At 39.2% G+C, this 24,589-nt stretch overlaps 1 protein-coding gene and 1 pseudogene across 1 annotated transcript in view; one reads left to right on the top strand and one right to left on the bottom strand.

Annotated features, from left to right (window-relative positions):
* Positions 1 to 24,589, top strand: part of LOC123245313 (gamma-aminobutyric acid receptor subunit rho-2) — a 55,645-nt gene that overhangs the window by 17,356 nt on the left and 13,700 nt on the right. The window contains exons 3-8 of the mRNA XM_044674156.1: positions 9,734 to 9,801; positions 12,430 to 12,653; positions 15,963 to 16,045; positions 16,240 to 16,380; positions 20,451 to 20,603; positions 23,019 to 23,215. Of these exons, the coding sequence (XP_044530091.1) occupies positions 9,734 to 9,801; positions 12,430 to 12,653; positions 15,963 to 16,045; positions 16,240 to 16,380; positions 20,451 to 20,603; positions 23,019 to 23,215 (866 nt within the window). The remainder of the gene's footprint in view (positions 1 to 9,733; positions 9,802 to 12,429; positions 12,654 to 15,962; positions 16,046 to 16,239; positions 16,381 to 20,450; positions 20,604 to 23,018; positions 23,216 to 24,589) is intronic.
* Positions 12,666 to 12,787, bottom strand: LOC123248062 (annotated as a pseudogene).

The following is a 24,589-nucleotide window of genomic DNA, read 5'->3' as shown; positions in this document are numbered from 1 at the left end:
CTCCAGTATTTTTGTGAAGAAAACTCCAAATGAGTTAGACACTACTGAAAATGACTGAAAAACAAAATTCTCCTTCAAAGGCTGCCCTTGATGCTCATCTTAAACAGACTTAAAGTATGTTTAAGTATATTTTTAAAGTGTTTAGAGTTGGAGGTCAATGAAATGGTTCCTGAACTTTCCCTCCCAACTGGGACTTTTTGAACCATTGTCCAATTTAAGAATATCTAGGCTCTAGATAGAAGGAAAGAAATTTAGAGTCAGGAGATTGAGTTCACATCCCAGTTTGGCATTTACCAACTGTATGACCTTAGGGGCAGATCCTTAATCTCTCTTAGCCATTATTTTTCTTCTGAAAAATTGAGATTCTATATATTTATACATATGTGTGAATATATATTCATATGAATACAAAAATATGCATGATCAAGCAAAACATATTCCTGTATTGGCCATATCCAAAAACTATATCTCATTCTTCACCCTAAGTCTATCACCTCTCTTTAAGGAGGTAGGTAGCATGATTAAGCAATAATTTCCACAGTTTAGGGTTGTGCTCCTCAGTACCCTGTAAGGAGGATCAGATAATTTGACTGATGGTTTTGCAGAAGAATCATAAATTTATTTGGATGTCTTCTCCCCTTTCCTTGCTCCCATCCATTTTCTGTTCCTTTAAAAGAATTTTTCCTGTGTGCTGACCTTTAAGTAGTAGTTGATGGAGGAATTTGACTAAGCAGCTGAAGACCCCTTGGATGACCCTTTTAGTTTAGAGAGAGATGGGATTAAAACTCTAACAGCTTCCTAATGATCCCATGGATTAGTGAAACTGGAAATCTCTTGACATCTTTCTGTGACTAAACAGCAGCTGTCTCATTCAGTTATATTCCCTGCTTTTAAGAACAGTGTTTGTGTGTGTGTGAGTGAGTGAGTGTGTGTGCGTGCGTGTGTGTTTCCTTTTGTTCTTAGAATTCATCAAGAAGCTCCAGATTTCTGAGGCTTTTAGCTTTCCTGGTATTATTTTTGTATGACTGTCCTTGGTTTTCATACTCAGAAAACTATCAACCACTTCCTTTACTTCCTCTTTATTAGTCAGAATCAGGCACAAAATAGTACTTTTCCTTCTTGCATCTTCCAGTCTTCAAAGGATAGAATTATCAATAAAACAAATCAAGGTTTTATCAGCTTCTCTGACTTTAGCATAGAGGGAGCTCCAGTGGATAACCAGATAATTGAAGTTGTTGATCCTGTTCTTTCTTGTCTCTGTGTCAGGTTTTCAGTTTCTAGAATTTATCATTCATTTCTACCCTTCCCTTCTTTCACTTTCCACCTTCCTTCCTTCCTTCCTTCCTTCCTTCCTTCCTTCCTTCCTTCCTTCCTTCCTTGCTTCCTTGCTTCCTTCCTTCCTTCCTTCTTCCCTTCCTCCCTTTCTTCATGCCCAGGTGGCTGTTGTATTGTGTGTTAATATGGCATTATAGAAAATGTCCTGGATTTTTTAATTAAAGGAAGTTTAAATCTTAGCTCTACCATTTTTACTTATGTGATCTTAGATAGACTCTAACCTCTTGGAGCCTCAGTTTTCCTGTTTTTAAAAGAGAAGCAATGGAATTTGTATTATAATTCTCAGAGGGTTGTTGGAAAGATCAAAGGAGATAATATATATTTTTTAACCCTTGTACTTCGGTGTATTGTCTCATAGGTGGAAGATTGGTAAGGGTGGGCAATGGGGGTCAAGTGACTTGCCCAGGGTCACACAGCTGGGAAGTGGCTGAGGCCGGGTTTGAACCCAGGACCTCCTGTCTCTAGGCCTGACTCTCACTCCACTGAGCTACCCAGCTGCCCCCGGAGATAATATTTTTAAAGGTCATTGTAAAATATCATATAAAAAGGGCTATCATTACTACTACTGAAATAACATTTCTTTTTCTTTCCTCATTGATTCTCATCCAAATGTTTCCCATCATTCATTCCCTTTCTAGCTTGTAGATTCTGCAGAAGAGTATATATTCTTGATATGCAATGATACTCCATTATTCTTTCTATCCAATTTGTTCCTTTCAAATAGCATATATCATTACATTTTCAAATTTCAATAATGTGTCATGTCTTAGTCAATATCAGTGATAACTAAGAGGTAAAAGTGACTTCCGTGTTTTATGATCTTTTAATTCAACCTTGTGTATTATATATACTTTTTATAATTGGATAGAGACATCTGAGGTCATGAGCAATGCTAGTGTTCCTGATTTAGAATTTTGTCTCTTCTGAATTACTTGGGAATCTCCTTCATTTTCAATTTAAGGCCCTTTTAATCAGATATACAAGTCTCTAGACAAATATAGTATTTTTGGCTCTCATTAAATACATTCCAAACCTGGCTTTAAGACCATTATTTCTGTTTCTTTAGTCCTCATCTGTAATTCTAAATTCCATGCTCTGCCACCATGTTATTATTTAGATGTTTACTTCCTTGGACAAGACACTCTTTCTCCTGACTCTAGACATTTTCACTGGCTGTTCCTGATGAGTGAATTGTTCTCCCTCCTCATTTCTATCTCCTAGCTTCCCTTGCTCCATTCAAATTTCAATTAAAATCCCACCTTCTACAGCAAACATTTCCCAATATCTCTGAATTCTAATGCCTTCTCTTTAAAATCATTTCCAGTTTATTCTTTATATATCTTGTTTGTACATTTGTTTGCATGCTGTCACGTCCATTAAAAAGTGGCTCTTTGAGAGCAAGGATTGTCTTTCATCTTTCTTTGTATCCCCAGTTCTTAGCCTGGCACAGAGTAAGCACTTAATAGATGTTTATTGACTGACTGACTTCCCACATCTCATTTTCCCTTTTGAAGCTCACAGTAGCAATTTTGGAAACATTACTTGTGTTCCTAAAACCTTTAGTTTCTTGTCCAAGACTTTATCCGTAGAGGCGCCTTTCTAGATTCCTTTTGGTGATTTCATTTGTCTCCAAATGAATCACCAGAAGTAGGTGGTCATCAGTAAATTGGCCAAGTCTTATGAAGTTCTCTGCAATGTTTTAGATACACTCTGGAGCCAGCATGACCCTCTATCCTATTATTTGTCAGGCTGACACAGAGCTGCGTTTGATATTCCGAGAACCCTTCCTTGCTTCTTTTTTTCAGCAATCAGCATTTTGCATTCTCTCATCTCCCAGAATCTGTGAATCTTCATGATAATTCTGTTTTGTTTTGTTTTTAAACCCTTACCTTCTCTTTCTTATGATCAATACTAAGAATCAGTTCTAAGGCAAAAGAGTGGTAAAGGCTAGGCAATTGGAATTAAGTGACTTGCCCAGGGTCTCACACATAGGAAGTGTCTGAGACTAGGCTTGAACCCAGGTTGTCCTGACTCCAGGCTTGACTCTGTCCTCTGAGCTACCCTTAATTAATGTTAATGAATGAATGAAAAAGCATTTAGTAAGATTTTACCTTGTGTCAAGCCCTACGCTAAATACTAGAGGTACAAATAGAAAAAAGTGAGAAAATCTGTGCTCCAGTTGGGGAAGAAAGTACATAAAATACATAAAAGAAGGGTCAGCAGCAGGCTCAGAAGTCCTAAGGTATGTTGGCAAACTTATGGCATGAGTGCTGGATCGTTTTAGAGGGGCCTGCTCTCCTCCCCCTCCTCACCACACCTGAGGACATTTCTCCCTTTACCCACCCCTCTGCCCAGCAGCCCAGAGGGAGTGCAGGGGGTAAGGTGGGCGGTTCACAGGCGGCAGAGTTGGAGGGGAGCAGAGCACTCTGGCCCCTCCCTTCCCTTCTCTACATTCACTGAGGACATTCCTCACTTCACTAACCCCTCTGCCCAGCAGCTTCCTCCCTCCCTTGCCTGGGGCAAGGGGGCAGCTCACATGCAATGTGAGGGTTGCAATTGGGGCACTTGGTCTCTAAGTTCTCTAAAAGGTTTGCCATCACTGTTGGGCACAGAAGCAAGGTAAATAGCAAAGATCCAGAAGTCCTTAAGTTATAACAGTAAGTCAGATGACAGTGCTAAGGGTCTGGAGGGATGGATAAGCCTAGTGTTCCTCAATCTCACCATAAGGAATAGATTTGATGAGTCCTATCTCATCTAAATAGTGTGAACAGCCAAGCAATCTAGTTAGTAATAATAATAATAATAGCTAGTCTTTCTATAGGACAGACCATTTACCAACTACTTTACAAATATTGTCTCATTTGATCCTCACAATAACCCTGGGGAGTAGGTGATATTATTATCCCCATTTTCATAATTGAGGAAACTGAGGTAGACCCAGGGTCACCCAGCTAGTAAGTGTCTGAAGTCCAATTTGAATTCACATCTTCTTGACTCCAGGATCCATGAAGCCACCTGGGGGCCTCATAGTTGAATTGTGGGTGGCCAGGGTTGGGGAAGGGGCCAGAAGAAAGTAGGGGGAGGAGGTTCTAACGGTAGAGATTCTTGCTGACACTCAGACTTTTAGGATGGGTTTTGTGAATCATGAAAAGCTAATTTATTCATTGTTGTTGATTAGTTGTTTCAGATGTATCCAATTCTCCATGATCCCATTTGGGAGTTTCTTGGCAAAGATACTGAAATGATTTGCCATTTCCTTCTCCAGCTCATTTTACAGATGAGAAATTTGAGGCAAAAAAGGTTGTGACTTGCCCAGGGTCACACAGCTAGTAAGTGTCTGAGACTTGATTTAAACTCAGGAAGGTAAGTTTTCCTGATAATGGGTCCAGTACTCTACTATACCTCCTGGCTTCTAGGATACCCTGAGGAAAGAATCTCAAGTCCATTTCAGCCCTAAAGATTCAATGTTTCATCTTTTCCTCCTTCTTCTCAATGATGCATTTTCCCATGTTCCAATAAACATGGATTTCATTTCTTATTTGCCACCTGAAATTTGTTTTATTTTTTTGTTTAACTCTTAAAGCAATTTATTTCTTCAAGCAATCTTTCATTCTCCTTGATAAATATTCATTCCTCTACCCCAGTGGTTCCCAAACTTTTTTGGTCTAATGCCCCCTTTCCAGAAAAAATATTTCTTAGCGCTCCCTGGAAATTATGAAACTATTTATTGAACTCAGAATAGAATGTAATACAAAAAAAGTGGGGCCATCACCGCTCCCCTGGATTGCTGTAGCACCCACCAGGGGGTGGTGGCGCCCACTTTGGGAATCACTGCTCTACCCCTTTCACCTACTCTTCTTGTTATTTGACAGATCTGCATTTTGAGTACATGATGCTGGCTTCTTGGCAGTGTCAGTAGCACAAATGAGGAGTTTCCCAAAGGTCTTAATGCAGTTTTGAGCCTTACTAGTTTAAAACAGCACCAAGACATTTGGGACAACCTGTAGAGTACAATCTCTGCATGTTGTTAGAACACTGGCCTTCCCCATCACTGCCCACCTCTATACATGGTAAATTTAAGGCTAAGTTTTCCTGTGACCCTTGCTGTTAATGCTGAGGTAGACACTTGTTTGTTGAGAGTGAGGTGGACGCTGGCACAGGGGGCTTCTTTCCCATCTTTGCTCTTGGGTTTTCCCTTGGTCTCTTTCTCTCTCCCCAAGGCTTTCTGCAGCTATTTGTCACTATTTCCCCTGAGATCTAGCCTGAACAGCAATGAGCAGATTTCTAGCAATTCTGAGGCAAAAAAAAAGCTACCTTTTCTGAAAGTCTTCTGAAAGGTAAAATAATTCTCCTGAAGCCACACAGCTAGCAAATAGCAATGTCTTTTCATTGGCCATAATCCATCCCTTCATTTAAGCAGGCAATTCTAATTCCTGAATTGACATTCTGGGTTGTATTTCTTTGCATCTCCCACAATGCCTAGCACAACGCTAGGCACAGAATAGGTACGTAACTTCTGTTAATAACCAATAAAAAGAGACCTGACTTTGGAGATATAGAACCCAGGTGCAAATCTTAATATTTATAGGTCATTGGGAAAGCCGCTTCACCTTTCTGGGTCTTGGTTTCCTTATCTATAAAACGAAGGGACTAGACTTGCTGGAGCTTGTCCTTTTTTTGAAGTGGACCAGTGACACCATGGGGTGATGTTCTGATTTATGCCTGAGTTGGATTTAAAAGAGGGAGAATTATACACAGTTGTTAGCCTCATTCTCTCTTCCAGTCATCAAAGTCCACCAGCAGGACTAGGTGACCTGTAAGTCCCTAGCTGTACATCTATGATCCTATAAAATGGGTACGAAGTCTTCTGTGGTGTCCTGTTCATGGACTCTGCCAAAACATTGACTTCCTAATTCCTTGTGAAATGTTAAGAATAATTAAGGACTTCTGACTTTGCATCTAATATTTCGTTGGATTTTCTTGACAAGCCTAATACTCTTTTGATTTTAAGAAGCCTAAGCCTGTATTTAAAATTCATTCTTTGTAACATCTAGGATGTAATCCAGAGGTGACAGTATATCCCTAAAACCCAAGACAGCTCTGGGCTTCTGGACTGATCATCAGTCTTAGCTATTCCTGATGTAATATTTGAGTTCGTTAACATTCCTGGTTTGGACACCATGTTTTATGTCCTTTGAATAATTAAAAGGGAAGATTTGTTGTAGACTCTTATGTTCTTGATTCCTGATGATTTTTCCTTATCATTGCCATCTTGTGCCCTTTCTTTCTTTAAAAATTTTTTTTAAACCCTTGCCTCTTGTCTTAGAATTAATACTGTGTATTGGTTCCAAGGCAGAAAATCAGTAAGGGCTAGGCAATAGGGATTAAGTGACTTGCCCAGGGTCACACAGCCAGAAAGTGTCTGAGGTCAGATTTGAGCCAAGGTCTTCTTGTCTCCAGTCCTGGCTCTTTATCCACTGAGCCACCCAGCTACCCCTGACTCCATGATCTTCTGTTTGGTTTAGGAAGAAAAGTGTCCTTGCTCTAGGCTTATATATTTTCTTATCTTCGTTATTTAGGAAGCAGTAGTAGGTAACAATAGTCTGGTCAGAGATAGGCTTCACACAAAGTATGAAGAACTTGCATAAAGTCTGTTACTGTGTATTTCTCTGTGCCTTGTCCATAAAGAACAGGGCTACCAGCATGTGATGAAAAGACCATTGGACGTGGAGTCTTGGGACCCAGATTCAAATCCTGGTGTGACCTTGGATGATTCATGTCATTTTGCTGGGTCTGTTTCTTCAACTCTAAAATATGAGGAAATTGGACTAAACAGTCTCTAGGATCCCTTCTGGATCTTCTAAACAAGATAATGTTTGTTTAGCACTTAGCACAGAACCTGGATTATAATAGCTGCTTAATAAATGTTTATTCCTTTCCCCTACCTCCTTCCCCCTCCTCCCACCATGATCTAGGAAACACACATAGCAGCACCTCTGAGGAATAATTCAACAAAGTAAGGGTGACATCAATTTTGACGATGGGGATGATTAAGAGTTATCCTGTCTACTGAGACCCAGAACCAATCACACTCTTTCACCTTGGTCTTTTCTGCTCCCTCCTCACCTTGAAATTTCTTGCTTTGAGAATTATGATGGAATCAACGCCACCACTCACTATTCCCATGTTGTTTGTCCTTTGTGTTCAGAGAGGATCAATGGCATCATGGGGTGATGTCTTGACTTGCACATGAATTTGATTAAGTGAGGTAGAGCTGCACAAAGCTCTAACCCTGTGACTTCACTTACTGAAACACCTATCCCCGGCCAGCACCCTGCTCTGGATGTGTTGTTGTGTTGTCTCCTTACCAGTAGAATGTAGTCTCCTTGAGGCCAGGAATGGTTTCATTTTCATCTTTCTACCAGGACTTGTTAGCATTGGGTTGGGCACCTGGAGGTAGCATATACAATGGAAAGAACAATGGTGAAGTCTTGGGTTCCAACCCTGGCTTCCTCACCTGGTATCTGTGTTCCCTTGGACAAATCACTAACACCTCCTCCCACCCCTCTCAGTTTCCTCATCTGTAAAAGAATGATTTCTAAGTTTCTTTCCAGCTATACTGTAAATCAACGGTTTCTATGCCTAAAGTCAAAATGAAGGGCAACTAGGTGGCTCAGTGGTTAGAGTACTGGACCTGGAGTCAGGAAGACTTGAGTTCTAATCTGAACCCAGACACTGTCTATGTGATCCTTAGGCAAGTCACTTAGCCTCTGATTGCCTCAGTTTCCTCATCTGTAAAATGTGGACAATAATAGCAACTTCCTCCAAGGGATGTTATGAAGATAACAAGTTCAAGATAATAACTGTTAAATGCTTAGCACAGTGTCTAGGACATAACATAGGAAGCACTATATAAATGTTAGGTATCTATCTTAAATTTATAGAGTGTATGTAGACATATGTATATATGTGAATATACACACACATATATAACTCTCTCTTTCTCTGACTATCTGCCTGTCTGTCTATCACTCTATATGTGTATTTTTCTCTCTATGTGAATATACACAAATACATACCGCCCCTCTCTCCCATCTGTCCATCTGCCTGCCTTCCTGTCTGTCTGCCTATATATCTAAAATTTATAGAGTATATTTATATGTATATATGTAAATATACACAAATACACATATGTATAGCTCTATCTTCTCTCTCTCTCTTTCTCTCTCTTCATAGTTACACCTTTCACATCATGACTTTCCCTTTTGTGGTTTCAATACATTACAAGTTGGCATAAGAAGTTAGATGGGAATTTTTGGGGAGTTTTGTAGAAAATAGAGATGACATGCAAAAGCTGACACGGAAAAAGTTTAGAAACTCAGAAATGAATAAAAAATAATATATGGCAATTGTATATTATCAATATATTTTATCTTTTAATGCCATAAAAATACCCAGTTTCTTTTTTAAAGTTAAAATAAGTAGAGTACAAGTTTGCAAAAAGAATGTGAAAGCCAGCAGAAGATACACAATGGCTAAAAATGTTAACGTTGACCTACATATAGCCTATGACTATATGCCTAACCCAAATTTTATAATAAGGTACTGTAAATACCCTAGAAAAGAGAAAGAAAAAGTTTAGAGTTCTTCTCTGGTGTCATGGGAGGGCCGAAAATTTTATGCCAATTTTCCAGATCATGGGGACACAGTGCCCCTGACCCCCTCAATGTGGAAGAGATAACTGGGTATACACACACATATATTATGATCATGATTCCAGTACCATTTATATACATATAAAATAGCTAATATTTATATATGGCTTTTATGTGTCAGGAACAATTACTATGTCATTTGATATATATGTTTTTACATATATTATCTTTTATTTATATGTTATATATTATGTATATGTTGTACATATGTGTTGTTACATTTTATATGTGTATATATAATTATATATATACATAAATATATACTTATTTTTATTACCACACACATAAAAAATGTCTGGATTTCCATAAGGCATTTGACAAAAATTCTTATGGACAAGACGAAGAGATGTGTGCTAAATAATATTATAGTTAAGTGAATTCATATCTGGGTGGACAAATGGACCCATGAAATAATCTGAGGATGAATATCTAGAGGAATGCCACAGGGATCTGTTTTGACATAGGCTTGTGATAATCAGTGGAAATGATGGCAAACCTCGTGTAGACGGTATAAGTGATTTTGCCACTGACTAGGAAAACTGACTATAGAATTCAGAACAAGAGACCCTTTTCTTCTTCTAAGTCCATTACTAAGTGACCCCAGATTCACCTAACTTCCAAGAAAACTAGTGGAGAAAGCCACTCAATGAGTCCTTAAATAGTTTGATTTTGTTTTTCTGCAGGCCCCGCAATTCCTGTTGGCGTGGATGTGCAGGTGGAAAGCTTGGACAGTATCTCAGAGGTGGATATGGTATGTATTTACAACACGAGGCCATCCTTTCAGGGTCTGTGAACAATCTCAGGCTCCGATAAGAATCTGAAAGGACTGAGTGACTCAAGATGGTGCTGCCATTTGTACAAATTGGGACAAATCTGGGCAGGAGAATGGGTACTCAAAAGCAACAAAAACAGTAACAGAAGAATGCTGCATTTGGAGTAAGAAATCTTTGGTTCAAAGCTCAATTCAACCCATTGAACATTTAATTTCTCTAAACCTCAGTTTGGTCTTCTGTAAAATAGAGATAGTTTTTAGAACCATGAGGGATGTAAGAGATTATATCCTCTAAATCCTTCATTCTATGGATGAGGAAGCTAAGACCCAGAGAAGTGAAAATGAACTTGCCCAAGGTCATTAAGTGAATGTCAAAACCAAGATTTGAACCCAGATATTTTATTACAGAGGGCTTACTTACATTTCCATCTGCCCCATTTTCACTGGCTGTCTCCCAGCCTTGAAACTCTCTTCCTCTCCATCTTCATCTGACTTCCTTGGCTTCTTTCAAGTCACCACTGGAGTCTCTTCTACTAGAAGCTGTTCCCAGTTTCCCTTAATGCTGGTACCTTTCTTCTGTTGATAATCTCCAATTTATCTTGTATTCATTTTGTTTTGATTTAGTCATTTTCATATTGTCTCTCCCAATTAGACAGGGCTACCTGAAGGGTCAGGGACTGTCTTTTGCCTTTTTCTGGATCCCTAGAACTTAACAGAGGTACTAGCACAGAGTAAGTACTTAAGAAATGCTTGTTGACTGACTAACTACAGAGCCAGGGCTCCTTCCACCATATCATTCTGCTTCTCTCCTTGTACAAGTGTTATAATAAAAGTCTGTGATAAAAAGAAACTGAGATAAAAGTTTCCAAGTCTGATCAATTTATTAGCAAAGCTAGAACTTGCCAGTAAATGATATCCAGGGCCTTTTGAAAGCTAAGGACCCCTCTGAGAGGCAGAGCAGGTCTTTTACATGGTTACATAAAGTCTCAGTGATGCAAGCTAAACTAAGATTGTGATTGGTTTACCATGAAAATGAAGGGTGGGCTTGGTTCAGAGAGGGGATTTCCAGGATCCAGGGTAATGTGGAAAAACATAGAGTTGACTCACATTGCCTGGAAAGTCTCATGGTGGGCAAGTGTTGTTTGATCAAGTTGACTTGCCTTCATCTTTTCTTCTTCTTCCTTTCCTTGATGACCAAAAACTTACAGATTTTGCGTCTTTGTGTAAAGCTATAACCTATGGAAATAAGGTAGCTAAACTCTTATAAATTCTTCCACTGAGTTCTATCTAATCAAGTCCAAGTTTGATCTATAAATTTTGGTTCCAGTGATTAGATAAAATTCTTAATTCAATACTTCAATCAATAATTAATAAATAATACAAAATAAAGTAGATCAATTTGCAATTTCACACATAGCTCACAGCGTTGATGGAAGGAAAGTCCTTTGTAAGACCAGAATAAGCTTGAGCTCTGCTCATTTTTAAGTTCTTTGTAAGACCAGAATAAGCTTTCAATCAAAGCTACTTGAGGGCTCTATGTCTGCTGAAGGTTCTGCTTGCTGTCTTTGCCACATTCCATGATGGCACAGAAGCCACTGCTTTTGCATGGTTTGATGCTAGCTGACTACCTTTACTCTCCTCCCTAGGAAAAACAAAGCACATGTTTGTGAGATGTACAGAAGTTAGAATGCAAAGTGTAAGGCTATGGGTAATATTTTGTACAGCTTCGTCTCCTGCCTCCAGCTGGGGAAGGGATGTTGGAACTGGATGTTTATCAATCTCTAGTCACTTTGGGAGGTCAGGTATAGACACAAATCTCGCTGGTCGAGACTCTTCCTTAACAGGCTTAATTAACATCAGTCTATCTGCTGGGAGGCACTTCTGGACCTATGGGAATAATTTAAGTGGATTGTACCATGACCCATAGGCTGCTCTCAGACCCAAAGCTGGATCTGGTCTTTTAGACTGGGGATGCCCCATGGCTAGTGTATGGCAGATCATACACAAGGGGATCGGTGATCAAGAGCACCAGGGAGAATTTCTTTGTTGGAATGGGAAAGAGCTGTAAGGTGAATTTATTTATTGTAGTTACTCACATCTGACTCTTCGTGACCCCGTGGACCATAGCACACCAGTAGCGTCCGTGGGGTTTTCCTAGCAAGATTACTAGAGTAGTGTGCCATTTCCTTCACCAGCAGATCAAGGCAAACAGAGGTTGAGTGACTCACACAACATACAAGTGTATTTACCTTGAACTCTGGTTTTCCTGACTCTAAGCTGCCTCCTACAGAAGCCTTTTCTGATCCCACAATTGTTTATCTCTTAACATTCCTTGTATTGTTTTGTAAATAAATTTATTATAAAAATAAATAAAAATAATGAAATAAAAATAAGTAAATTTATTGTAAATAAGTTTATTTTGTAAAAAAGTTTATTTTTATTCATCTGTTTGTATGTTGTGTCTCCTCAGTAGAATGCAAACTCTCTGTCTTTATATTCCCAGGTTTTAGCGTAGCGCTTGGTATATAGTAGGCACTTAATAAAAGCTTATTGAATCAGACCGGATTAAAGTCTTTGCCTAGTGTCCTTTCCTTCTTCTCCCTACAGGATTTTACAATGACTCTCTACCTGAGGCATTATTGGAAGGATGAACGCCTCTCATTTCCCAGTACCACCAATAAGAGCATGACGTTTGATGGGAGGCTAGTGAAGAAAATCTGGGTCCCAGATGTCTTCTTTGTTCATTCCAAAAGGTCATTCACTCATGATACCACAACGGATAACATCATGCTCAGGGTGTTCCCAGATGGACACGTTCTTTATAGCATGAGGTAAGGTAATCTACTCAACTGTGTTTTCCCAACAGGTACCATCTGGAGATCTGGTCAGGCACTTGGTTTTCAACGAGCAATAATTACGCCTCAGTTAAACTTTATTGGCTACTATACTGCCATTGATCAAAGCTTTGGTTAGGCACTTGGGCCTTGGAGATAATATGGTCCCTTTGAGGTGATCAAGAACATCTCCTAAGGGTTAGTGAATTGGCCATTCTTTGGAAAAAAGTCACTTAGGGCAGAGTAGTTTCTGGAGAAGCCAGAGATGAAGTCTACAAAGATGAACATGTTCAAGAAATTCATCCTAGGTTATTAATTTTTGTTCAGTCTTTTTTCATAGTGTCTGTCCTTGTGACTGCGTTTGAGGTTTTTTTTAATTTGGATTTTTTTATAAAGTTCCTGGAGTGGTTTGCCATTTCCTTCTCCAGCTCATTTGATAGATGAAGAAACTGAGGTCAACAGAGTTAAGTGACTTGCCCAGAGTCCCGCAACTGTTAAGTGTCTGAGGCTGGATTTGAACTAAGGAAGATGATGCCAGACTTAGTACTTTATCCACTTTGCTACCTAGCTATCCCCTATGCTAGGTTATTGAAGGGAACTTCATAGTGTAGAAGTGGTGGGTACTACTGTGAAGAATAGAGCTGGTCATCTAGTATTTTATTCTTTCTTTTCCCTTCTCTCTCTTGGACAGAGGAATAGAGTGGAATCATTATCTGTCTCCTCCCTGAGTGAGGGGCAGTTGGGGGATGGAGTTGGTTTAGGGTGTTGTCTTTTCTCCAGTTATGACTTTCTCCTCCTTATTTCTTTCTCTTTGAATTCTTAATGAGGCACACCTTGTTATAGCAATTAGTTCACTTTTTAGTATGGAGACAAGGTAAAGTACTCAAGTCTATGTGGTTCCTTTCTCTATTGAATGGTGTTTAGGTCAGAAGAAAAATTAAGACAATCAAAGTAGCTTAGAGCCCCTGGTGAGGAAATTTCCTAACATTCAAACAGAGCTTTGGCTTTCTGCCCTGATTTAAATTTTTGCTTATCTCTAGCTAACTCCTGGCTTCTCTTTGTTAAGGAAAAAAATCTGGATGCCAGAAATATTTAGATAAATAAATAGCAGAGGAAATTATGATAGCATATCTCTGTTCTTCTGAATTGGATGTTAAGGTAGACAAATCTACTTCTCCCTTCAGTGCCCTTGTCTGACTCATTGTCAGAGCCAGAGCAGCAGATTAGATGGATGGACCATTGTTGTGTTATGAACAGTTAACTTTTCTTCTTTTTTTAAACCCTTACTTTCTGTCTTAGAATCAATATTAAGTATTGGTTCCAAGGCAGAAGAGACATAAAGGCGAGGCAATTGGGATTAAGTGACTTGCCCAGGATCACCCAACTAGGCAGTATGTGTGGCCAAATTTGAGCCCAGGACCCCCTGCCCTCCAGGTCTGGCTCTTAATCCACTGTGCTACCTAGCTGCCCCTAACAATCAACATTGTTCACAGGTTTGCTGAAGCAGACATTTAGAGAACCTGGAAGGACCAGGCAGATCCAGAGTCAAATGATCACTGCAGATCCATGGGATGGCTTTTCTTTAGCCTTTCATTTTGCTAGAGGTAGTATTGTGCAATGGATAGTGTGCTAAATAGTATTGGAGCTGGAAAGATCTAGGTTCCGATCCGAATTCTGATACTTATTCGTTATGTGATCCTGGGTGGTCATTTAATAGCTAAACTGCCTGATATTTAGCTATTAAATCATAGACCCAAGATACATGCCATTTTGTGACTAAGGAGAAACAGAATGATGAAAGAGCTCAAGTCCTTGTCTTATGTTGTTCTTGTCCATTGTATTCAAAGAGAACCAAAATGGCATCACGATGTCAGGGTCAATGTACAATGTGTCTAACTGTGGCTGGTCATACCAATCCGGGCTGGGAAGGTTCTACCACAGGTCAGGCACATATAGTTATGTGAACATTTTGGATGGAGATACCTCTAAATTTGTGCATCTCATGTTTCTTTTAAGCTACTGAAATTCTGCTTTGCTCCTAGATCACAGTGTCTTTTTAAAAAAGAGAATCCTTACCTTCTATCTTAGAATTAACACGAGGTATTAGTTCCATGGCAGAAGAGTGGTAAGAGCTAGGGAATTGGGGTTAAGTAACTTGCCCAGTGTCACACATCTAGGACATGTCTGAGGCCAAATTTGAACCCAGGACCTCCCATCTCTAGGCCTGGTTCTCTATTCACGGAGCCACCTCAGCATCTTCTTTGATGTGGGAATGCCATACTAGATGGTCCTGTGTCAGTGTCTCCATGTCTCATAATTGATACCAAATATTTTATTAGGATCATTTGAAGGAACTGGGGATACTTACCATGTGAAAGATAAGTGCCAGAGGGCATTGCTTTTGAAGGCATTGTGTAGAGGAAGGTTTAGATTTAATCAGTATGGGTCCAGAGACTAGAACCAGGAGCAAGGAGTGGAAGATGTGAAAAGCAAATTTAGACAACGCAGATAAAACTTCTTAATAATCTTTGCTGTTTTCAGTCATGTCTGACTCTTTGTGACCCTGTTTGGGATTTTCTTGGCAAAGATACTAGAGTGGTTTGCCTTTTCCTTCTCCAGCTTATTTTATAGATGAGGAAATGGAGGCAAATAAGATTAAGTGACTTGCCCAGGGTCACACAGCTAGTAAATGTTTGAAACCAGATTTGAACTCAGGAAGAAGAGTCATCCCGATTCCAGGCCAGGCACTCAATCCTCTGTATCATCTCGCTGCCTCTTCTTAACAAGTGGACCAAGCCAAAAGTGGAATAGGCTGCTTTGAGAAATGAAAAATCTTCTCTTCTTAAATGTTTTCAATAAAAGCCAGACGCTTCTATAATGTATGCAGAGTGCATAACGTAGTGATAATTCCTTTCTTAAAATGCTGTGGATATTCCTTTTGTGAATGGACTAGATTATTTTGAGACACTCTCCAAGACTCAAATTCTGTGATTCTGGGAGGATGGGGAATATACAAAAGTAAAGCCTTTACTCCAAATGACATAGTAAGTTAGTGGTAAAGACCCACAGGCCATGGCCAATTATTTCATTAATAGAGAATGTGTGTGAGTGATTTTAACCCTATAAGGCCTACAAACCACTGTAACATGTATGCTAGGTTTTAAAACCCTTTGAGAAAGTTGTAAAGAGATGGTCCTTCCTCCATCAATCTCCTCCTTCTTTCTAGGGTAAAAGTTAACAAAACAAACAACCCCAAACTTCCTCTTTAAAAAAAAACCAAAACTTTTTTTTTTTGGTATTCTCTAGGATTACAGTCACTGCAATGTGCAACATGGACTTCAGTCACTTTCCCTTGGATTCACAGACATGTTCCTTGGAGCTAGAGAGCTGTAAGTGATTTTCTTGTCTTAAATGACAGGCTTCCCTTCATCTTAGACTCCCCTGCCTTTTGTAACCTTCTAGTTACCAGATCTAGGGGGACCCTCCAGCAAGAAGCATTGTTTTAGTTCAAGACTGGTATATATTTTATCTGTTGCATAATTCTGGTTCAAAAATTCCCTTTCTTCCCCGTCCTCTCTCTCAGATGCGTATACAGATGAAGATCTAATGTTGTACTGGAAAAATGGGGATGAATCCCTGAAAACGGATGAAAAGATTTCTCTGTCCCAGTTTCTGATTCATAAATTTCACACAACATCCAGGCTGGCTTTCTACAGCAGTACAGGTATGGCATGTGCTTTTCAATCCAGTGACACTGGCCTCTTGGCTGTTCCATGAACAGGACATTCTACCTCTTGGCTCTGGGCATTTTCTCTGGCTGTCCCCAATGCCTAGCACGCTGACCTTCCCTGGCTTCCTTTAAGACCTAATTAAAATCCCAACTTTTATAGGAAGTCATCCCTAACCTTCTTAATTTCAGTGCTTTCCTCATTTTAATTATTTCCTATTGAATTTGCTTTGTATTTATTTCTTTGCATGCTGTCTCTCCCATTAGAGTGTAAGCCCTTTTTGAGGGCAGGGACTGTCTTTTGCCTTCAACTCTTGGCACAGTGTCTGGCACATAGTAAGCACTTAATAAATATTTATTGAATTAAATAAAATCTCAGTGAATCGAGACCTTTAATGTGGATCTCTAAATGTGGCTCCCCTTCTTCAAGTCGTTAATTTTCTTCATAATGTAGATTTGGAGGGAATATATATATATATATATATATATATATATATATATATATAATCAGAGGGAAACAGTGTAAGATAGTGGCAAAGACTCTTGATTTGTCATCAGAGGACCTTTGCCCTCTGCCACTTATGTGACCTTGGGCAAACCATTTAATAACTGCGAATAGCTTACATTCATATTTCTATAGGGCTTACTTTATGTGTTAGGCACTGTGCTAAGAGCTTTACAATTATTCTCTCATTTTGTCCTCGCAACAACCCTGGCAAATAGATTCTATTATTATCCACATTTTATAGAGGGGGAAACTGAGGCAAGGAGCAGTTAAAAGACTTGCCCAAGGCCACATAGCTAATACATGTCTGAATCCAGATTTGAACTCAGGTCTTCCTGATTCTGGTATGTGATATGCTTCCTTGGTCTATTCTTGGCAGATCCAAGTCATAACAGTATTCTTTTGAGATCCCTATGCATTATAGAGTTGACTTATTTTAGACCTTTCTATTTCACTAACCTTTCATTGAGGGTTTCAGTGATCTCAAATGCAGCATGCTTGGTTTGTTTCTCTCTTCAAACTAGTTTTCTATACTACCCTTTCAAGCCTGGCATCATGGTGGTAGCTCAGAAATTGTTATCTCATTGTCCTCTTTTGGAACATTTTGTGCTCATTTTTAAGGTCCCTGGATTTGATCCCGGCGTTTCTAAGACAACTATCACCCGTAGCACCTTATCACCAAGGCAAGAATATCAGGAGAGTTCATAAAGGGAGCATTTACTCCCTCCCAAAAAAGGGCCCCATGCAAATCCAAGGTTCAGTAGGATTTCATAGGATCCTGAAATCTCAGAGCTACAAGGGACAGAGGCCACTGAATCCATTTATTTCAATATTACCCACTTTGGAGGAGTAACAAAAGGGGGGGAAATTAGAGTGAACCGATCTTATAAAGTAAAGGATGCAGGATAAATACTTCATGGAACTCACCTTGAGTTCACTCACTTGCTTGAATATAACCTTCCACATACATGTAATTTTTAAAAAAGGAAAAAAACAGCAAATAAAAGGGAAAAGAGAGATAATAAGACTACAACTTCATAGTAACTCGTTATTCAGTTGTTTCAGTCATGTCTTCATGTCTTCAGTCTTCAGTCAGGCTCTTCAGGACTCCTTTTGGGGATTTTCTTGACAAAGATATTGGAATGGTTTGCCATTTCCTTCTCCAGCTCATTTGACAAATGAGGAAACTGAGACAATCAGGGTTAAGTGACTTATCCATGGTCACATAACTAAGTGTCTGAGGCTGCATTTAAACTCAGGTATTCCTGACTCCAGGTCTGGTGCTTTATTTACTGTACCATCTAGCTGTCCAAATATTAACCTACTCCCATTAAAATCACCTCCTATGTTAAAACAAACATTGAAGCATTCAGTTAGAAATATAACTAGGGCAGAGTGGTTGGGGCTTTGCCTCAAGCATTGACATCCAGGGAGAAAGCTTACTTGCTTTACCTGTATCTTCCTCTCTTTTAAATATTCTACTGAACAGTAATATTGGATGCGATAGCCTTGGGTGAAGGTTAAGCATTGAGGTCATTGACTGGTGGAACGTGGAGGAAGTAGGAGTTGGAAAATATTTTGTGTATATCTCATCTCCTGGAATTCCTAGTTAGAGTTCTTTCAGTTGAAGAGAATTGCAGGAAAGCCTTGACACAGGTTGTCTACACAGCACAACTACTACTTCTCAACAGGAATCCTACATTCTAACCATTGTTTCCTGAATTCACAAGACTTCTTCCTGCCTCCTAATTTGGGATTAGGTTATTCCTCCTGCCTGTAAATCTCTGCTTCTCTTCTCCATCTATTTAGCTCAAGTCCTCTTCTTTCATGAAGCCTTCTTTATCTACTCCAGAAGATACACTTATCCCTTCTCCTAAAGCACTTATTGTTTACATGACCTATGCTTTTGCTTAATTAATGGACTAAGACTAGACCTGTGATTTCATTATAGATATAATAAATGTTACTGGTATTTCATATTAAGTATAATAAGGCAGCTAGGTGACACAGTAATGCAAACTCATTTAAAGAAGTTGAAATGTGATAGGGATCTTATATAGCTTCAGTCTTCTTCACACTTGCTACCTTTGCTCAGGATCAAAATTTTCCCTCAATGTTCAGTAACTAATATCTGTCACTTGCTATTTTGTCTTTTTGAGGTCTGCCTTTCCAATTTCTAACTGGTGAATTATTCTTTTTCTCTCTCTTTCCCTCCCACTCCCATTCCAATGAGGTAGATACTTTCATGAAAGGATGTTATATGAATGAGGGGTTTTATTTAGGATCATTGATTTAGAGCCCAGAAAAGACTTTAAAGGCGGCCTAGTCCAATCCCCTAATTTTATAGATGCTAAAGCTCAAAGGATTTGAATCCAGTTCCTTTGCCTCCCAGACCAACTTTTCTTTCAGTCTTTAAAGAGGCAAAAAAAGGAGCAACAAATCAAAGATTCGGAAAAAAAATTTTAAACTAAATATAAGGAAACAATGGAAGTTATGGATTCCTCATTATTGGAAAATTAATCAGAAAGAGGCTGGGTGATTGCTCAATGGAAACGTAGAAGAGAGAAATTCACTGATGTTTGGTGACATTCAATGACTTCTTTTTTCAGAGGAAGGACTTTCTCAGTGTTAGACAATAAGTTGGTGACAGAATTAGAATAAGGTTTAAATTGTTAATTTTATCTTCTTTTCCCTCCTATAATTGACTTAGAGATAAATAAATTGGCCTCAAATCACTTAATCAAAGAGCCATGTATTAGAGACCAGACTCCTTGACATTATCTGTTTTTCACTAGACTGTACAAAGTCCCAGTTTCTTATGATTGTGGCATATCATATTGCTTCCTTAAGCCAACCTGGCATCTCCCCCAATTTAGCGTATTATTTTGGAGAGTTCGACAATATAGATTGAATTAATAGACTTATGAAAAATCAAGATGAATACATATTAAGAAATATTTTCATTTCTTTGGAATACCTATAAGACTATTTTTGAACTTGTGATTTAATTAATTTGAATCTATATTGAACTGAAATCATTATTATATCTGTCTGCCTATAAGGCCTAATGGATATCTACATTTTTGTCTATGTCTATATTTAAGTCTAGAATTGAAAATCTATTGGATATACAATTCCAGTTCTCCTTACAACTATAGATATAACTATCCAATATGATTTCAAGTATCTCTCTCTCTTTATCTATCTATCTGTCTGTCTGTCTGTCTGTCTATCTATCCCTTTGCATTCTGTCTTAGAATCAGTACTAGATATTGGTTCCAAGGCAGAAGAATGGTAAGGGCTAGACAATTGATGTTAAATGACTTGCCCAGGGTCACACAGCTAGGAAGTGTCTGAGGTCACATTTGAACCCAAGACCTCTCATCTCTGGCCCTGACTCTCTATCCAGTGAGCCACCTTGCTGCCCCAATTTCAGGTATATATTTTTTAAAAAATCTGCTGAAAGTGAAAGACTTGGTAATGAGAAGGTATGTAAGGAAAGGTGATTAGGGGTTTTTTCACCTCAAATTATACTTTTTCACATTATTTCTTCTGATTACAGGGTGGTACAATCGACTGTACATTAACTTCACTTTGCGTCGTCACATCTTCTTCTTCTTGCTCCAAACTTATTTCCCTGCTACCCTGATGGTTATGCTGTCCTGGGTGTCCTTCTGGATTGATCACAGAGCTGTGCCTGCCAGAGTTTCACTGGGTAAAAGATCTTTTGATGAGTTCAGGGTGATGTTGTCAATTATCCATTAAATGAAAAAAAAACATGTAAACTCTTTGCCAGATGAATTTTTACAGTTTTTCCCAAATGGTACAAATTGTGAATTATGGCTCTGTTGAGCCATGGTGAAAAAGAAAATGTGAAGGAAGCAAGTGGTTAATGAGAGAAAAAAGGTTTAAAATGTTGTACCCAACATTCCTTCAATGACCTAGACCAACGGCCAGCAACCTTTTTGGCTGTGAGAGCCATAAACACCTGCAGAGGAAGGAGGATGGAGGCGGAAGGCTCTGGAATGTGGGGTGGGGGCTGAAGGGCCCCCTGGGGCACATCCTGGGGCTCTGCTCGGAGGTGGAGCCAGATATGGCTCGAGAGCCATACATTGCTGACCCCTAATCTAGACTATCAGACACCAGATGATTGAAACCAATGAGACCGAATAAGGGAGGATGTTCAAATGAAATATTAAAGTAACATTTACTAAAATGGGGTTGTCATTTGAAGTCTGTACAGGTTTATGGTTGTTCAGTCACTTTTCAATTGCATTTGATTCTTGAGGAGATTTGGTAAGAACTCCATTCTTGGCAAAGATAATGGAGTGGCCATTTCCTTCTCCATCTTGTTTTACAGATGAGGAAACTGAGGCAAACAGGGTTAAGTGACTTGTCCAGGGTTGTACAGCTAGTAAGTATCTGAGGCCAGATTTAAACTCTGAAAGATGAGTTTTCCTTTCTCCAGGCTTGGGACTTTATCCACTCAATCATGTAGCTGAAGAAGTTGAGCTGTGGCTATTCTTATGCCATTGTTGTGTCCTTTCTAAGTATGAACAAGTCTTAGAAAATAGGCAGCATGATGCCATGGAAAGCTGAATGGATTTGGAAGAATAAGAAAGACCTAGACTGTAGTCCTGACTTTGCCACTTAATACCTGTATGGTCTTGGGGAAACTGGGCTACCTCTTTGAGCCTCCATTTCCTTTCTGTAAAATAAAGGCACAAACTACCTGTTTACCTTGGGTAAGGTACACTACCTCTCTGGGTCTCAGTTTCCCTTGCTGTAAAATGATGAAGTTGGACTAGCTGACTTCTCACGTCTAAATCTACATTCTGGAGCAGGATCTTCCTGGAACCTTTCTAACCTTGTCCATAAATGTGAGGTAAAGTACTCACCATCTTGGGGGAGTAAAGCACATTCTGCCAGTAAAATGTCCTTGTTGTTAGAAGGTTAGATGCTGAGGATTCTGATGTAGGAGATGGTGAGGAAAGAAGTATGGTAAAATCTCCTGAAAACTCAGAGAGCAAGAATTTGTACAACAGGACCATGTTTTATGTGATCAGTATGTTCCAAGACCCTTTGTGTAAGTTGAAAATTATATACAATAGTGGATTCCATTATTTAGTATTTTTTATATGAACATATCTAGGCACTTTTGGACCTTTCTTAGGCTCATCAGAGCTACCAGCATCATTACTCTCATACTTTTGGGGCCATTATTAGTAACTAAATAGTGGTAATAAAACAAGAGAAACACTGCTTTGATGGAGACACGACTTATTACAAATGAGAACTCTGGATGAAGACTGATGCTGGAATTATTGTTTGGGGCAAAACAATGTAATGACTCACACTGACGCTTCTCAGAGTGAGAATGAGCTGTATTGGGTGAACTGCTGAGAGACTTTATACTTCTTGAGGAAATGATGCAGATTTAGACTATAATAAAAATGTTTATTTTATGTAATTGTCTTTATTTTTTAAATGAAATTAAAAAACCCTTCTGTCTTAGAATTGATATGGGTATTGGTTCCAAGGCAGAAGAGTGGTAATGGCTAGGTAATGAGGGTTAAGTGTCTTGCCCAGGCATCACATCCTTAGGAAGTGTCTGAGGCCAGATTTGAACCCAAGATCTTCCATCTCTGAGCCTGGCTGTCAAGCCACTGAGCCATCTTGATGTCCCCCCTTTGTTTTTTGGGGGGTTTTTTGATTGTCATTTGAGTATATCTGAATTCAAGCGTGTTGGGTTCACATAAAAATATTGTACTTGTGAGTCATGGATCATATTAGTCATTTTGTGATGAGACCCAAATTTAAGCCAAATTCAATTTTAAGAATCTTGTATTTATTGATCTTTTTTGTTCTTTTTCACTTTTATTTCCATTCCATTTCATTTCCTCCTCCCTTCCTACCCAAATAGCTATTCCTTATAAGAAAAGGATTTAAGAAAGACAAAAAGCAGTGAAACCAATCAATTCATCAGTTATATATGATGGTATAACCAATATTCTACACCCATCATTTCCCACCTCTTCAAGAGGATAGGGAGATTAAGACACAATTTTTTTTGGAAAAAAAAACATGTAAACTCAGTGTCTGAACTAACCTCATCTGGGGGCTTTTCTAGGTAGTACAACAGTCCTCACCATGTCTACAATCATCACTGGCGTTAATGCCTCCATGCCCCGAGTCTCCTACATCAAAGCTGTAGATATCTACCTCTGGATTAGCTTTGTGTTCGTGTTCCTCTCTGTGTTAGAATATGCAGCAGTGAACTACTTGACCACTGTCCAGGAGCGGAAAGAGAGGAAGCTTCGAGACAAGGTGAGAAAGAGACTTCTACTTATTTTGCCTAACAGACTGACAAGCAACAAGGACTTATACAGTGCTGACTTTGTAAAAGGTGCAGTGCTCAGGGTCTAGGACACAAATACAAGAACAAAAAAGGAAGTTTTTACCCTCAAGGTATTTACTTTCTAATGGTGGAAGAAAGCACATAAAAAGAAGCTGAAAAAGGTTGGGACATAGGCAGGTAGGTAGGTGATTCACTGGATAGAGCACTAGGCTTGGAATCAAGAAGACTCATTTTAATGAGTTCAAACCAGTCTTGGATACGTACTAGCTGTGTGACCCTGAATAAGTCACTTAATCCTGTTTGCCTCAGTTTCCTTATCTGTAAAATGAGCTGGGGAAGGAAATGGTAAATGACGCCAGGATCTTTGCCAAGAAAACCTCAAATGAGGGTCACAAAGACGACAAAAAAGTTTGGGGCAGAGTGGGGAAGATAAATGGCTGAAGGTTTGGTGGAAAATCCAGAGAGGCAAAAGCACAGCTGAGGGGGAAATAAAGTATGGTCAACCTGGGTCTATCCCCCCAAAATGGGAGCCATGGAAAAAACTCACAAATAAGAGAAGAGGGCTGGCAGGGTGTAGAGATGTTTGAGGTTGGGCAGATCCAAGGTACTGAGAGAAGTTCCAGGATGAGAAGGCAAAAACTGGAGAGTCAGAAACATAATTGGGAGGAGAATGGGGAAGAGGGAGATATAGATGTAAAGAAATCCGAATTGAAAGGATACTTGGGAAAAAGATTCCTAACTAAAAGGGGCCACTAGGAGAAGTGCTTCTTTGTCTTATGAGTCCATCCAATTCTGCTAATATTCCCAAATGTGAGGGAGAAGGGAAAAATATTAGAATGTGAAAAGCTCCTTGAGTTAGAGTGGTTTGGCCCAAACAGTTCAGGTAGTTTTCCAACAGTTTATTGTCTCATTGTTGAATAGAGAAAAAATAGAGTCCAACTGAAGGATTTGTAGGAGAGCCATGCTCACATGGACCTATAGCAGAGGGAAGGAAAAGCCATTTTGCCTTGAAAATATTTGCAAGATTGTTGTTTTATAAAAATAAGAAAAAATTAGATCAGTAATATCCATCAACTCACAGGATATTAGAGCAGGAAATAACCTTAGAGATTACCTAGTTTGATCCTTTCATTTGTTAACAAGGAAATTGAAACCTAGAGAGATCATAAACTGGAGGATGGAGAGCTAAAAGGGGCCTTAGAGCTCATCTAGGTCAATCCCTCATTTTACAGAGAAACTGAGGTTCGGAGAAATTAAATGACTTGCCCAAAGTATGCGCTCTCTCTCTCTCTCTCTCTCTCTCTCTCTCTCTCTCTCTCTCTCTCTCTCTCTCTCTCTCTCTC

The sequence above is a fragment of the Gracilinanus agilis genome, chromosome 4 (assembly GCF_016433145.1).
Source record: "Gracilinanus agilis isolate LMUSP501 chromosome 4, AgileGrace, whole genome shotgun sequence".
NCBI classification, from domain to species: Eukaryota; Metazoa; Chordata; class Mammalia; order Didelphimorphia; family Didelphidae; genus Gracilinanus; species Gracilinanus agilis.
The sequence above is the reverse complement of the archived record's forward strand: the minus strand, read 5'-3'. Positions and strand labels throughout refer to the sequence as shown.